This window comes from Gopherus flavomarginatus, chromosome 1 (genome assembly GCF_025201925.1).
Source record: "Gopherus flavomarginatus isolate rGopFla2 chromosome 1, rGopFla2.mat.asm, whole genome shotgun sequence".
In the NCBI taxonomy this organism is placed as follows: Eukaryota; Metazoa; Chordata; order Testudines; family Testudinidae; genus Gopherus; species Gopherus flavomarginatus.
The window spans coordinates 206310636-206328525 of NC_066617.1; the positions used below are offsets into that span (position 1 = coordinate 206310636).

The 17890-nt window shown below is 39.1% G+C and overlaps 1 protein-coding gene across 5 annotated transcripts in view; it reads right to left on the reverse strand.

Annotated features, from left to right (window-relative positions):
* ERG (ETS transcription factor ERG) overlaps positions 1-17890 on the reverse strand; it is a 208818-nt gene that overhangs the window by 44817 nt on the left and 146111 nt on the right. Inside the window, exon 2 of one of the 5 annotated variants that reach the window (XM_050916423.1) lies at positions 4926-5127. The exons of the other annotated variants lie outside the window; for them this stretch is intronic. Within the exon in view, the coding sequence (XP_050772380.1) occupies positions 4926-4934 (9 nt within the window). The 5' untranslated portion in view covers positions 4935-5127. The remainder of the gene's footprint in view (positions 1-4925; positions 5128-17890) is intronic. 5 annotated transcript variants of the gene reach the window in all.

Sequence of the window (17890 nt, forward strand, 5' to 3'; positions counted from 1 at the left end):
CAATGGGGGAACAAGATGTTTCATAAGGAAGGAGGGAAGTTTTTCCTTTGTTTAGAGTTTAAGTTTCAGCCAGAGCGAAAAAGATCAAGGAACCAGCCTCTTATCAGAGTAGTAAGTTTTAGAAAGGAATAAATAGGTTTATGTTTATTTCTTTGTAACCTGTCTTATGCAATTAGAGGTAGAATCAAATTGGGTATTTGGGTATTTTTTTGTGTAACTAAATTTGTGCTCAGGGGAACATCCTCTGTGTTTTGAATCTGTTGTCTGTGAGAGTAGCTGGTATGCTAATCTCTCCCAGAGGGTTTTCTTTTACCTTTCTTTTCTTTAATTAAAAGTCTTTTTCTTAATACCTGATTGATTTTTCCTTGTTTTTAGATCCAAGGGGATTGGATCTGGACTCATCAGGGATTGGTGGGGGAAAGAAAGAGGGATGGTTAATTTCTCCTTGTTTTAATATCCAAGGGGTTTGGATCTGTGTTCACCAGGGAATTGGTGAAGTCCCTCAAAACTACCCAGGGAAAAAAGTAGTACTTGGGGGATGGTGGCACCAATACCAGATCTAAGCTGGTAATTAAGCTTAGAAGTGTCCATGCAGATCCTCATATCTGTACCTTAAAGTTCAGAGTGGGGAAGGAACCTTGACACCTGGTCATCTTAATTTCTGCTGGGAAAGTCTGTGGAGGGCTCCAGCCTACATACTGTTCCTAGAGTGTCCATTATGGGGGACTTCAACTTCCCGGATATAGACTGGAGGACGAGTACTTGCACGAATAATAGGGGTCAGATTTTTCTGGATGTGATAGCGGATGGATTTCTTCATCAAGTAGTTGAAGCACCTACAAGAGGGGATGCCATTTTAGACTTGGTGTTGGTGAGCAGTGAGGACCTCGTAGAAGAAATGGTGGTAGGGGACAACCTTGGTTCGAGTGATCATGAGCTGATTCAGTTCAAACTAGATGGAAGGATAAACAAATGTAGATCTGCGATTAGGGTTTTTGACTTCTCAAGGGCTAATTTTAAAGAGTTAAGGAAATTAGTTAGGGAAGTGGACTGGACGGAGGAATTAGTGGATTTAAATGTGGAGGAGGCCTGGAATTACTTTAAGTCACAGCTGCGGAGACTGTCGGAAGCCTGCATCCCGAGAAAGGGGAAAAGAACCATGGGCAGGAGTTGTAGGCCAAACTGGATGAGCAAGCAACTCAGAGAGGGGATTAGACAAAAGCAGAAAGCTTACAGGGAGTGGAAGGAAGGCAGGATCAGTAAAGAAAGCTACCTTGCTGAGGTCAGAACATGTAGGGATAAAGTGAGGAAGGCTAAAAGCCACATTGAACTGGAACTTGCAAAGGGAATCAAAACCAATAGTAAAAGGTTCTACAGCCACATAAATAAGAAGAAAACAAAGAAAGAAGAAGTGGGGCCGCTATACACTGTGGATGGAATGGAGGTTAAGGATAACCTAGGCATGGCCCAACATCTAAACAAGTACTTTGCCTCAGTTTTTAATAAGACTAGTGAGGAACCTTGCGATGATGGAGGGATGATAAACGGGAATGTGGATATGGAAGTGGATATTACTGCAACTGAGGTAGAGGCCGTACTTGAACAGCTCGATGGGACGAAGTCGGAGGGCCCGGACAATCTCCACCCGAGGATATTAAAGGAACTGGCGCGTGAAATTGCGAGCCCGTTAGCGAGAATTTTTAAGCAATCGATAAACTCGGGGGCTGTGCCGTATGACTGGAGGATTGCTAATGTAGTTCCTATTTTTAAGAAAGGGAATAAGAGTGATCCGGGTAATTATAGGCCTGTTAGCTTGACGTCTGTAGTATGTAAGGTTTTGGAAAAAATTTTAAGGGAGAAAGTAGTTAAGGACATAGAGGTCAATGGTAATTGTGACGAATTGCAACACGGATTTACTAAAGGTAGATCGTGCCAAACCAATCTGATCTCCTTCTTTGAGAAGGTGACGGATTACTTAGATAAAGGAAATGCGGTAGATATAATTTACCTAGATTTCAGTAAGGCGTTCGACACGGTTCCGCACACGGAGCTGTTAGTTAAATTGGAAAAGCTGGGAGTGAATATGAAAGTTGTAAGGTGGATAAGGAACTGGTTAAAGGGGAGACTCCAGAGGGTCGTATTGAAAGGTGAACTGTCGGACTGGAAGGAGGTCACCAGTGGAGTCCCTCAAGGATCGGTTTTGGGACCGATCTTATTTAACCTTTTTATCACTGACCTTGGCACAAAGAGCGGGAATGTGCTAATAAAGTTTGCGGATGACACGAAGCTGGGGGGTATTGCTAACACGGAGAAGGACAGGGATACTATTCAGGAAGATCTGAACCACCTTGTAAACTGGAGTAATAGAAATAGGATGAAATACAATAGTGAAAAGTGCAAGGTCATGCATTTAGGAATTAATAATAAGAATTTTGGATATACGTTGGGGGCGCATCAGTTGGAAGCGACGGAGGAAGAGAAGGACCTTGGGGTACTGGTTGATAGCAGGATGACTATGAGTCGCCAATGTGATACGGCTGTTAAAAAAGCAAATGCGATTTTGGGATGCATCAGGCAGGGTATTTCCTGCAAGGATAAGGATGTGTTAGTACCGTTGTATACGGCGTTGGTGAGACCCCATCTGGAATACTGTGTGCAGTTCTGGTGTCCCATGTTCAAGAAGGATGAATTCAAACTGGAACAGGTTCAGAGACGGGCTACGAGGATGATCCAAGGAATGGAAAAACTGCCTTATGAAAGGAGACTCAAAGAGCTTGGCTTGTTTAGCCTGGCCAAAAGAAGGCTGAGGGGGGATATGCTCGCCCTATATAAATATATCAAGGGGGTTAACGTTAGGGAGGGAGAGGAATTATTTAAGTTTAGTACTAATGTAGCCACGAGGACGAATGGGTATAAACTGGATATTAGGAAGTTTAGACTTGAAATTAGACGAAGGTTTCTGACCATTAGGGGAGTGAAGTTCTGGAATAGCCTTCCGAGGGAAGTAGTAGGGGCAAAAGACTTTCCTGGCTTTAAGACAAAGCTTGATAAGTATATGGAGGGGATGTTATGATAGGATCGTTAATTTGGGCAATTGATCTTGAATTACCACCAGACAGGTCTGCTCAATGGTCTGCGGGGAGATGTTGCATGCGATGGGTACTGAGTTGCTGCGGAGAATTCCTTCTTGGGTGCTAGCTGGTGACTCTTGCCCACATGCTCAGGGTTTAGCTGATCGCCATATTTGGGGTCGGGAAGGAATTTTCCTCCAGGGCGGATTGGCAGGTGCCCTGGAGGTTTTTCGCCTTCCCCTGCAGCGTGGGGCACGGGTCGCTTGCTGGTGGTGTCTCTGCAGCTTGAGGTCTTCAAACCATTTTTGAGGATTTCAATAACTCGGTCCTGGGATAGGGGTTGTTATAAAATTGGATGGGTGGGGTTCTGTGGCCTGCCTTGTGCAGGAGGTCAGACTAGATGATCAGATTGGTCCCTTCTGACCTATGAGTCTATGAGTCTATGAGTGTGGGTTATCTGCTGGGACCTTCTGCCCTCAAAGCCTGGCTCCACAGAGGTTGGGCCTGAGGGAGGGCTGAGGGAAAAAGGTTGTGATGTCCCTTAATGCTGATGCTGAGTCAGTTACTAAATTAGCTAGGGATCCTTAAATCCAAGTTTTTTTATTTTCATATAACAAGATTTAAAGTAACAAAGTTACTTGGGGGAAAAATATTTTGTTTTACAAAATTCTGGGTAATTTTCCATGAAAATACACACACCCCTGACCACGTACCCGCAGCACTGAACGGACTGACATCCAGTGTCTGAGACTGTTTTCTACCCGTTTCTTTCGCCTCTGCTCCATTGAGCAGTCAGTACAGGGACTAAATAAGAATAACACATTATGTAATGTTAACTTTGGCAATACTGATTACCATAAATATGTATAAGAAAGTGTGAATTATACAAGAGAAAGCAGAAGCAAAATTGCAAATATGGCAAGCCAGGATGTTATTATATATTGCTTACAGATTAAGCTGTCTTCAGAAGTGGCATCAAAATGCCACTCATTGATTTTATTTACTTAATCTCCCACCCACAATTGAATAAAAACATGATTTATTCAGCATTAAAACAAAACCTGGCTTAAAATAACATAAATGAAGACAATTTTGGGCTAACTATAGAAAACAAATGCAGATTGTAAGAGATGAGATTTACTAAATTTGCATATATTGGGATAAATAAGTGTAAAACAATAGTATCTGCCTCACATCTTAACTACTTTTTAATATGTTATCAATGCACAATCTAACACATTATATCATACAAAGGAAAAAAAAGTACATATATTTTAACTTTGTGTGCAGGTTATACTGACCACCAGAAAGACTATGCCAATTAGTTAGGATTACAGTGGATAATTAAGAGACCGTGACAGAAAAACCAAACCCAGGAGACTGAGTCTGACTTCATACGTCAAGAAAATATTCAATTATAGATGATTTCCAAGGAAAACATGCACAACTCACTATAGGAATTCCTCATCTAATTTAGTAGTCTATACCCTATTTTGTGATTTAGCAGCCATTACGTTTGTATAGGGCTATGGAGGCAATGTCGGAATATCTGTGCTTCTGTCATCTTCTGAGACTGGTTGCTGGGTTAACTGATGTGGAGGGCTTACAGGCAGAGTGAACTCTCCGTTACAACTATTCAACCTTTACTGGCTCCCTTGATGTTTTCCTATTGAGCCCTGGGTGACACCGCATGTCTCCTCTCTCCATTGGGAAGGATGTAGGGACACAGAGTGGACAACAGAGTCAGTCTTTTCACCTCTGAGCCAGAATAAGTTGCAGTGGTTGACAAAGCATTTCCGTGCGTCTGTGGAGTCAACATATGTAAAAGCATGACCTAAAACAAACTGTCCTTACTTCCTCCATGACTCATCATCCTTCTCCAGCACATCAGTGGGGCCAGGATTTCACCCCAGAGGTCGATGGGAATTTTGCCATTGAATTCAGTGGGGCTTGGATTTCATCTCTGGAAATATGCAATATGCTTAACTGCATTCCACAACTCCTCCCATCATGCAATCATACTCTCTGCCATCTGCTTCTTTTCAAAGTACAGTGGCTGCAATTGAAATTTCATGATGTGTCAACAGCTACCACACAATTATATTTGAGACTACCACAGCTTTTCCCTGTACTTTAAGTAGAAGATACCTGTGGTACATGCGTGGGCACTGTGTGGTGAGAATTGGCAAATACTGATTTTTTAATGGCTTTTATTGTAAGCTTAAAGCCTATGCTGGTTTGAGCAATTAATGGCCAATCCTAGATACTGCAAAGATGAAGCAATACCTAACAATTTAACGATGGATCACAATAATAAGAGAGACAGTCTCATATTAAAGACAAATATTTGTACTGTAGGAAAATACAAAAATTATATTAAGAAATATGGAAATTGTCTCTTGATTACAAAAAATCTTCTGATTCAATAAGCAATATGGTATATAAAAACAGACGGTAAATAGCCTTCAACGCTTCCTCCTACACTTCTGCCCATACTATCTATCCTTGATTTCGCTCTATTGACTAAGACGGTGATCCTGAATTTTTATGTTTTCTCCATTTGTAACAAGCTCTATATAAATGACCAAATGATAGTCATTAAAACATTATTCACTAATTCCTTCATCAATTGTCAAAGAAGTTATTTGGGAACAGACTTTTTATTACTTAATCAGGTCTAAACTGGAATGAGTAAAAATGACTTTCATATGCCATTTACCTCAATCATGAAGGCCGGGAAAGGAACAGTCTAACTGCAATTTCTCATATTTAATATATTTGATATAACACACTTTGTCATTATTTTGCAAATACAAATGTAAAGTAAAAAACTTTAATAATTTTTTACATTTAAAATTTTAAAGAGTAATGTAAATAATTTCACTGCAGACTAGACTGTACAATCTTGCTTATATTGGTAAGCACTTACTCACACAAGTAGCCCTATTGTAGTCAAATGTATGTGCTCATCAATGTCAATAATAGTTGCATGATCTAGTCTTACATGTATTAATACTGTAATCGATCAACAAAATGTAATTTTGCATATGAATGTCAGTTATATTTCTATTAAATATTTGCATTGCTCCTTTTCATGCTAATTTTTTTTCATACCCAACCAGTTTAGTAGCTTCAAGTAGGTCAGTGGGATAAAGCAAAGTAAATATTAATATATTAGTAAACAGACCCATTAATAGACTTCCTTTAAACTTGCCAAGTTTTGTACCCTTATGGGAACAGCTACAGTAATGGATGGATCATCTTCCTGGATTTCATGACACCTCAGAAGTTAAAGCTTTCAATTCCAGTAACTAGTGGTTGACATGACACGGCATGAAGAGACACATGCTACCATGGCAGACAGGAAAGATTATTCACATATGTGCATGAAATATAATGCTTTGATAAATTATGAAAAATAAAATTCATATTAGACAAATATTTTCAATTTTTGGGGCGTAAATTTCTATGAGAAGATCACCAGCACAAAAGAAAATACATTTTTCACAGAGAGTTTTTTTTCCCTCCTACTCCACGATACTTGGCTTCTTGCTTTTCCCTTGGACTTTTTGTTCTAGTGATAAAAGCACTAAAAGTTTTTTCGTATTTGTATTTGGGTTTGGTTAATACTTTGCTGATAAGTGAAAAAGAAAGAATAACAGACTGACAAACAACTATAACAACAGATACAGTAATGGCTTTAAAATAGGATAAAATAATTAGGACAAAGATGTTTATTTAATCAAATGCATGATTACTTGGCCTGGAAAATAGAATATTCAGGACATATGACTGAGATGCTCTACATTATGAAGGGTATATACAACCTGATCAATTCCTTCTTTTACTCCAATCTCAAAAATTGAGGACACAGTGAAAGAATTTAGAACCAAGAGAAGAATATACTTCTGAATGTAGTATACCATTAACCAGTGTAATCTACTAATGCAGGAGATTACTGAAAAATATACTGTAGCAGGATGTTAAATGAATTTGGATAATGTTATGAAATAATGGTATTATCTTTATTCCAGGTACAGAACATACCCCTCTTTGTCAGACTCATTTATGCAGTCTGCTCCCATATCATCATATGGTAGACTGTTCAACATTCCAATAACATATTAAGGGCCCAGTCCAGCTCCTATTGAAGTCAGCTGTAAACTTTCCATTCACTTTGATAGGAGTTGGATCAGACATAAGAAAAGGAATTCTTAATATTTAGTTTCACTCTTTCCTCCCATTTTTTCCAAATATGGCCATGATTCGGACCCTCTTTATTACAGGTAGAACAGATATCCTAGATCTTTTTTATTCCCTTTAACTATCTGAAATCTGTAACGAGATGATTTCCCAGTCTCCTTATGTCCCAGAAGAAATGTATTAAATCGTTTGAGCCTTTTCTTGCAAAACAGACCTCCAGTACAAATGAATTTGTTGCCCTCCACTGTACTTTCTCAATAACCTGGTTATCATTTCTTAAAAGTATATCTGCAAAATGTAAATAATGTTCCAAGTGCAGCCTTTTTTAGCCCCTTAAATAAAGGAACTTAGTTCTTTTGTTTTTAAATGTATTGACTTAAATACATAAACTTTTTATGGCCTTATTTTCATGATATTCCTCATCATCGCTATCAGTTCCTTTTCCCCTCATCCAACTTGAATCTATATTATAATGCTTATTTACCTGGATATTCTCAGATGCATAAGCTTATATTTCCCAATGTTGGAAATCATTTCCCTTGCTTATCTAAACACTACAGTTGGAAAATGGACTTTCTGTTTTGCAGGAAATTCTGACATTTAAAAAATTTTTTTGTTCTGAATCGGAACAAAAATAGTTGCAATATTAATTTTTTTCACAAAATGGAAATTCCGGAAAAGTGACAGAGATCTAAATTATTTGTTCCAATAATGTCAAAATGTTTTATTTTGACAATGTCAAAGTATTATGAGACAATAGAATATATTATATATACAGAATATCAAACAGAATATACGAATATAGTATAGTATTAAAATTAGTATTTTAATATAATGTACCATTCTAAACTAAATGAATCAAAATAATAAAATCAATATGAAACATTTCATCTATCAAAACTAAATATTTTGTCACTATTAACATGAAAAAGTTGAAATGATTTGATTTGACATTTTCCCAATAAAAATGTCACCATTGACATGATCTGGAGAAATGGAAAACTGGTCTGTCAAAAATGTCTTGACCAGCTCTGCTAAATACTTCCTGTTGTTCCACTCTTCAATGTACTAATGTTCTTGCTTATATTTTACAACAACATCTGAAGATTTGGACAATTGTTTCTATAGTTCCATTTTTCATGTACTAATGAACACGCTAAGTAGGCTTTGTCCCTGCACTTCACCTTATGAAACCCCATGTTTGCATCTTTTCTCCATTCCCCCATCCATCTGTCTATCTAGTTGAATTTATAGCTGGTTTAGGTACAATAGTGATAAATGATGTATATGAATTCAAAAACATACAGATGTATGTGAAGAGTTATGGGATGTATGTGAAGAGTTAGTTCTTCTTGCCTGAATGTTTAAAAGGATCTAAAAAGGAACCTTCCAAACCTTTCCAAAAGAATCTTCATGTTCAAGAGTAGGGCTGCCCGGGTGTGGGGGGAGAAGTGGGGCAATTTGCCCCAGGCCCCACAGGGGCCCCCACGAGAGTTTTTCGGGGCCCCTGGAACAGGGTCCTTTACTTGCACTGGGGGCTCCAGAAAACTTGCGGGGCCCGGGCTTCCGGAGCTTCTTCCGCTCCGGGTCTTCTGCGGCAATTCGGTGGCGGGGGGTCCTTCCGCTCCAGGACCCGCTGTCAAAGTGTCCCAAAGACCAGTGGCAGGGGGTCCTTCCACTCCGGGACCCGCCGCCCAAGTGCTGTGTCTTCGGTGGCAATTTGGCGGCAGGGGCCCCTCGCCGCCAAAGACCTCAGGCCCCCTGAATCCTCTGGGCAGCCTTGTTCAAGAGCCAGACAGCAATAAGAGATTTCCAGCCAGTCAATCTCTATCTTCCCGATGCTTAGTGAAAACATTTTTAAATGTTGGGGCAGACGCTCAGCTACTGTAAATTGGTATTACTCCACTGATTTCAAAGGAGTTACATCCATTTAACCTGAATGTCTGGCCCATAATGAGTAAAATATCAGTTTTGTGAATCAAAAGTCATTGCATGAAACTGTGGTCATAAAAATGAGTCAAATAAAGATCAGACCATGCTAAGATAAGAGCACACAGTACAGACTAATGTAACCATTTCAGGTGATTTTTAGCAAAGTTTTCAGAAATTCATCACTCCATCTTGCTACTTTTATTGTGTTCATTTACGTACGTTCTTTTTTAAAAAGTTTATTCCACAGCTTTAGGAAGTAGCTCTCTGGGTAGTAAAGCTTCATCTCAAACAGGCTAAAGAATGTCATTTCTACATTGCAACAGATTTCATAGGTGGGGCCAGTGGCCAGACAGTCAATGATAGCTCACAGAACATTGGGCAATCTTTCAGGCTGACAATTCCACACTATTCAGGTCTGAAACATGCAACACAGGGCGCTGGAGTAGGGCCCTGTGTGGGACTATATTTTTAATCTCACTTCTGTCCCACCCTGCAATACCCACTCCCACTGACTACCGCATTGTTTCTTGCATTTTTATCCCGCTCCCACCCGCAAAAATCTTAGATCCTGCAAGATTCCCCCATGCTGCTTTAAAACAAAACAAAAGAGGTTGCTTAATATATATATAAATTTTATCACTGAAAGAATAAAACAAATCTTGCTTAAACTACGTAAAAATACTTTAATTCCTGTTATAATAGACATCAAATCTCTTTCTAGCCCTTACTTAAATTTAAGCATTAAAACCTTTATTTTAAAAAAAAAGAAAAATTGCTTTACATTGCTGAAATTATATTTATGACAAACTGATGAGAGATTTAATGTTTTCCCGCAATTTCCCACAGTCTGTTTTTTTGCCCACCCAATCCTGCCCACAACAGAATACATTTTACCTGATCCCTCTATAATGGCAGTGGAGCCTGTGGGACCCGCAGGATCCTAGTCCCACTGCAGGGCTCTACACATGCTGAGGTTAAACTGTTGAAGGAGTTTCAGCCCAAACTTGCAGCCTAGTTTATAGCCAAATCTTTGAGCCTTGAATTCATTGTATCAGGCAATAGTAAGTGAAACGAAAGTGTAATGATTAATGCTGAAACCTTGCTACAGCTTATTAGATCATGCCATTCTTATAACTCTATTCTGACCATCCTCAAAAGAAGCATCATCAATAGATACACAATAGGCTGTAAGGAATATGTTGGAAAAAGTTACAACCTAAAATGCAGCCACCTGCTTCAGGAGTTGCAGCACACATCTGGAATGTGTTTTACCCATACATCTCTGAGACTTGGATTCATTAGATCAGACTGAAATCTGCCGATTATATTCATGAGAGAGTTCAGGAACAACAAAAAGCCTTGGCTAGTACAAGATAAATGTCATCCTCACCTCCACCCATGAGAATCTTATTACCAGTTCAGTTAACATCCTCTATCCATCTGAAAAGGGCACTTGGGAAGTCAACGGTAATCCAAGTAAAGACCTGGTGCTGCCACTTATCTAATATCTTGACCTCTTGCTGGGAAAAATACAAAGGATATTTTGAAAGCAAGGGAGAGACACAGCTACAGTCCCACTTGTAAATAATAATAATGATAATAATAAAATCTAATCCTAAATCAAAACAAGTTTATAAAATTTAAGGCCAGATTTATCGAAGAGAAAAAGCCCTGGGCAGCTGAGGTCTGATCCTGCAGCCCTAATTACGTGAGTCATTCTTTTGACTTCACTGAAACTAAGATTCTTGATAAGGGCTGAAAGACCAAACCGAGAGGTTTTATATTTTGTATTGTAATGAAAACATTTTTTCTAATTACTAGAAATGCACAAAGCTTCAGTATAAATTATCAGAGAATTTTACTGTGTAGCATATCATTTCCAGAACATCAGCAAGCCCCATTTTTGCCAAAGAGACTGCTACACATGCTTTTGTCTTAACATTTTATCCATGAGATAAGATTTATAGCATCAGGCATTCATCTATAGATTTCAAAGTTCTTTACAAAGGAAGACAAATATCATTGATACCCATTTCAGAGGTGAGGAAACTGAGGTATAGTGACCAAGAATCTGGGACTAGATGCTAGGTCTTTCTGATTCCTAGCCTAGTTCCCTCTACTGGGCCATTCTGTCTCCAGTGCATAGAGATAACAATATAACATCCAGAAGATTTGTGGACAAATCATCTCCATAGATCAGAAAGTCTAAATGATTGCCTGACTTAAAGACCTCCCATTTCATAGTGCAGTGTTCCACAAACCACCTAAGAATAATTTTAAGTAACATTTAAATTTTTAAAAACTAAGGTCCCAGACAAGAATTAAATGATGGAAACAGAAAAACCATTTCACTCATGCCATGCTCATCATACAACATAAACACTGTCTCATAAAAACAGCGTTGTTTCACTTTGGATAAATACTATGACTTCCTGTCATGACAGCTTTTACAGTGTATAGCCTAACATACCTTTCTACAATAGTTTGTAATCAATATCTCAATTTGTACTTAAGTACATTTTATTTTTTTCTTTTGCTGTGATCAAATGAATACCTGTTGTTATGTTTACTTATAAGGTCATACAGCAGTCTTGTTCAGCTACAAAGATTAAAGCCCCAGTCCTGCAACTGGCTTAGGATGAGTAAACACTTGTAGAGCACAATTGATCTCTTAGCATGATTTCAATAGGGTACCCAAGGGAACAGGGTTCTGCTTACACTGAGCAAGTGGCAGGATCATAGCACAAGGCATTTCATTAGGTCTCTGATAGGGAGCTGATCTCAGAATTCACAAGATCAGGGAACAGGCATCCCATGATAAAACAAGACATTCTTCCAGCTATGCACAGGTGGATCTAGCACCTTTATTTCTTCCACACAAACAGCAAGGTCTATTGGTCAATCCTTAATGGCTCAGATAGCTCTAACCTTCATGTATCAGTTGGCCACTTTGCTATTCAAACAAGTGGCACACTGAGGCTTGTGACTGGCTCAAGCTTGCAGTAGTTCCATCATTATCTTAGCTACATAAAATCTCTAAAGAGGGCAAAGGTTTCTGGCCTTGTGCACTGATGTCTATGAGCACAAACATATTTCCTATACAAAAAAAAATTGATGATTATTGAGCTATTCTGGCCAAATATCAATGACATGAAAATGGCTGAGTATTCAGATGTCGTCTGCTCATCCAATTACACGATATTTCCAGAATAAGAACTAAAAAGTATAGAATACAGCAGAGAAATTAGGGGCAGGTCTTATCTTATTACCATGGATTATAATAGTTATAAAGATACTAAACAGAAAAATTAAAGATAAACACCTCAGATACTGAACAGAAAAATTAGAGTGAGATTTTCAAAGGCAAAATGAGAATTAGATGCACAACTTCTATGACTTCCAATGCGTGTTAGGCACCTAACAAGTTTTTGTGCCTTTGAAAATCTCTCCTTTATGGAACAGAAAGCCTAAAATCAATGTAGTTACACTGGTTTAAATCTGGAATAACACAATGATCAATCAGGCCCAGAATATTTATCACTAAACAATCAGGTCCAGACAAACTCAAGTGCCAAAAAATACAATTGTATTCTTCAGTAGTCCCATTGTATATTGTATATGTAACATTAAAGAATATCACACTTTGAATGTTTATTTTAGGACTTCCATACTGTAAAACACTGTAACACTGAGGCATGTAGGGCTATTTCTTTAAGTGATTTAAATGGATTCCTATATTCCTTTTCATTCTGATATTATTCTCAGCTATGAACTTTGAAAGTCATCAAACTATTTTACTCTTCAGTTTTGTTGATAACTTTAGGGACTCAAAAAAAGCTAAAGAACTGAGAGTACTTGGATCAAAAACTCCTTTTAATCTGTCGGACCAGTGCCAGCATGCTGCTTGTCCTGCACTACTCCAGCATTGGACCTTATCAATCTGAAAGAGCCTTCTACTTTGTTAAAAGTGCAAACATCTGTTTTTGTCTCAGTCTTCTTTCAAGCAAAGATTTGTTTGGCGAAATGGGTGGCAGGTTTGTAAAGTGGGCCACAGCCCAAAAGGAAATGAGCTGAGGCTGCATGCCACACTTGCTAAGAACTTTCCTTGCTATTAGATCAAAATGACACTGTAAAATTTAGTCTCGCAGCCAAAATAGCTGCCCCACCCTATACACAGACAACATTCTAGTCTTACAGTTCTATTCTTTCGGTGTGTCTATACTGCATCCTTGAAATAACAGGTAGCCTCAACAACCTAAATACCATGTCTTAAAGAATTGTTTTATCAAAGCTACTCATCTCAATATGGAATTACAGTTTGTATGTGAATGCAGTTTGAGTCCTTGTGGTTTTGGATTTGCAATTTATTTACCCCAGAAATCTCAAAACAAAGACATCATGTGATTTCTTCTATCTTATTTAAGATTCCAATGAAGCTGATTAAGTGAGGAGGGGTTCCAGAGACATGCTCAAAGTTACATAACATTGCAAACATTAACAACTCTTCTTCCCACCACTTAACCATAACTTACAACCACTTATTATATCCACAATGGATGGGATTCACAAAGGGACTTAGGGGCTGCAATGCTGAGCATCATAGTGCCTACTTGTAGGTGACTAGAAAATCACAGGAACAACACTGTGATCCACAAAGGCTGAGTTAGGTGCGTATAGGGTCCCTATACACTGAATGGGGAGAGGTAGGCACCTTAGAATGTGATCTACAAAAGCCAGTATGCTAGGTGGGGGCTGCCTAAGGTAGCCAATGGTAGATGTCAATGAGAGGAGTGTGAGCTAAGCCCTGCCCCTCTCTCAGAGATAGGTTTCTAAGTGTGGGATGCAGGGAGGCACCTAGCTCTGCTTAGTGATCCACAAATGGAAACCAGCTTGGAGTCAGAAAGATTAGGTGACTCAGCAGTTTCTTGTAGGAATGGGTTAGATGCCTGCCTCACTCTGCACAAAATGGCCAGAAGAGGAGTAGGTGGTGCCTACCTTATAACCTTTAGCCAATGACTATTCAGGTATTTATCCAAAGTGAAACAATCATTAGGCCACAGAGAGAGAGAATGACTCTGTCATCCAGTAGATGGGAGAGAGAGATGGGAGACCTGGGGGGCCAATCCTTGCTGCAATCACTCTTTCATTATTTATGGAACAGCTTCAACAAGAGAGATGGAGCAAGCCCTAGAACAGATCATCTCATAGCTTAGTGGTTAAAGCACCTGCCTCAGAGAAGGAAGACCCATGTTCAAGTCATTTATCCCATTCTGGCAGAGAGCGGAAGAATTGAACCTGGGTCTCTCCCATGCCTAGGGAGTGAGGTGGGCACTTCCCTCTGTAGTCAAATTTTGAATTGGACCGGATCTGGTAGGGGGCCTCTGAGCATGCCTACTGGATTGGAGATCCTTAGGCAGCTGTCTATTTTCCCCAATTCATGACCATTCTGGGCATTAGGTAGGAGATGTGTGTCCAGATACCTAGAGGGAGAGAGCAGTGCACTTACCTGGGGCAGAAACACAGATGCCAAGGGAAATTTTACCCTGAAAAATTAGGCACTGAGTGAATTTAGGCACCTACAAGGTTTGGTGAGAGTTTTGTGGATTGCAGTGGAGCTACCACTGGGACACACCATCCTAGACCAGCAATGGGGAAATCACACACAACACTTGCAAAGGGAGGTATAGTAATGGCCCTGAAGTATTCTCTAAAACCAGAATGAATTTTTTAAGTGGGCCCACTGTATATGTGCACTATGACTTCCTGTCATGACAGCTTTTACAGTGTATAGCCTAACATACCTTTCTACAATAGTTCATAATCAATATCTCAATTTGTACTTAAGTACATTTTAATTTTTTCTTTTGCTGTGATCAAATGAATATCAAGTTCAATGCTATAACAGTAAGGCCCTGATTCAGCCACAAACACAGTTAAGTCCCAATAGGACTTCAGCACATGCATCAAGCTAAGCAAATGCTTAATAGTTTTGTTGAATAGGTATAGATTTATGCATGTGTTTAACTTTCAGAAGTGCTTTGTTGAATCAGGGCTTTGGTTCAGTGCAAACAATTTTTTATTAAATGTAGCCAGAGTACAATTACAGAGTTATCTAAAGGATACAACTGGGTCAGATCAAGTATTACATACACCTCTAGCCCAATATAACACTGTCCTCGGGAGCCAAAAAATCTTACCGAGTTATAGGTGAAACCGTGTTATATCAAACTTGCTTGATCCGCCGGAGTGTGCAGCCCCACCCCTCTGGAGTGCTGCTTTACCATGTTATATCGGAATTCATGCTATATCGGGTAGCATTATATCGGAGTAGAGGTGTATATGACTAATTAAAGAGATCTGACTTATAATATATCATAGCATACATGTAAAAGAAAGAAAACATATGTGCAGATGATCACTGCACCAAAAATGGATATGAATAAGCCTCAGCAAGCTGTGCAGATTTGTATCCATAGCAGATTTAGACAAGCATAGATTAGTTGAGCTTCTGATGCTTGATATAGTCAGTTCAATTAGAAGAATCGTCTGCACTTCTGCTTCAGGATGTCTTACCATTGCAACATCACTAACCTCTATAGTCAACAGAAAGGACTATGTACTGCTTTAGACTGACATCAGCGATTTAGTTGTGGAATGAGGGCAATACATAGCCCAGAGCATTTAGATATTTATATTAGAGTAGGAAACAGTAAAGGTGCTTCCCCCTCCCCCACCACACACAACTCAGGGCACAATGAAGACATTAGAAATGTAGTAAAACCAGATGACTATTAGTCATTTGAATGTGAAATGAAGCAGTATTCATACAAAGCTTAAGATACTTCAAAAGAAAATACTCTGATTTGTTTATCTTCCACTTGTTTTTATAAATGCCACAGAAAATATTGTATGTTATACATTAAAACATACATCTGGGAGGAATGCAATCAGTTGCTCTTTTATTGTTTCCCCAAACAAACCCATTTCCTACAAGCTGTTCTCATATCTTTTGTGCCATATCCAACTTCCCAGAAAAACAGCAGGAAAACAAAGTGTGAACTCAAAACAACCCATTTCCACAGAACAATGCATTATACCAAGACGAGAGGGGGAAAATAAAACAAAAACAAAGCAAAACAAAAACCCCGCTGTTTCGATACCACCAAGGGACTTGAAGAAAAAAGGAAGGAGGAACTTTAAAAGTCACAAAGAGGAAGAGTTGTGCAACTGCAAATATGCAGTAAGCATATTGCCAACTATTTCAAAGGATTTGAGGTTTCAAAATCATCCAGAAGCTTAACTGATTTTCACCTTGGGTTTTACGGTTCCAGGAACACCTTTATATGTTCAAGAGCCAGAAACAGTTGTATCATTTTATACAATGTACAAGTCATGATTTCAATTGTTTCAGTAATGAATGTAAACAAATGCAGTTTATGCTTCCAGCAAAAATAAAAGTTCATAACACGAAGTGCAGCAAACAACACACTTCACTCAGTAAGAAGAAGAATACAGAAAAAAATATTAATTTAATTTATTTCCTGGATGAACTGTGCAATCTTTGAAGTTAATGAGACTCGTTTAAACCAGGAAAACTCAAGCACTGAGCTCCTGCAGGTATTGTGCACACAGTTCATGGAGACACGTCTGGTAAAAGCCAGTGACAAATATCAGTGTTGTTTCTAACTCCTGTTTCCATATCTGGGTTGTCTAGGACACAAAAACAGAAAATAAGGAACAGAACTAAGTGCCAAAGTATTTTAGGTGCCCTACCCAAAACAGTGTTGCAAGTCAGAAGACACCATTTTTAGAACAAAGTTGGTAATCAGTGCCAGCACTAGGCACAAGCAGACTAAGCAATTGCTTAGGGCCCCGAGCAGCTCAAGGGGGACCCCTATTCACTTTTTAGTATGTGCTGTGCGGGGCAGGCCACAAAAATATTCCTGCTTAGGGACCCCAATGAGCTAATACTGCCTCTGTTGGCAACTGTAATACATTTTCCGCATTAATGAATCGGTACCATCTGAGAAATGACTTGAAGTTGAGCCCATTCTGTTCTTCCAGTTCAGAAATGTGGTTGATAATTGTTTTCTATAGATAAAAGGTGAAATACAGATTTTTCTAATCATTTGCAATGAAAACCTATTGTCTAAAATAATACCATGAATTAATGCTAGCTTGTTATGAATGTGAAATATGTACTCTGTTAGGACGGTGATACAAGCACATAGGGCCACATTCACCCAGGATATATGTTGACTTCCCACTGTGGACTTTCTAACAGCCTGGGTGTTGTATCAAGAAAGAGGCGCTCTCCTTCTCTTATTATTAATCATTATTATTACAGTAATGTCTAGAGACCAACCAGGAATGTGGACACGTTGTGGTAGGCACTGTACAAACACAGTAGCAAACAGTCCCTGGCCCCAAAAGCTTACAATTGAAATAAACAAGGCAGGCACAGGGTAGGGGAAGGAGTCTAACAACAAGCAGAGAGAACAATGTGATGGCAACAAATGGCACATTAGTTTTAATGTTTGTATTTTTAAGTGGATTTAGTTTGAAGGGGATCAGTTAACTGGAAAGACAAAGGAAGGAAAAGGGGACATTGAGGGGAAAAGGGTGATGGAGACAAGGCATAGGAGAAGAGGGTAAGATGGGCAGGCATGGAGAGAAGCTGAGGT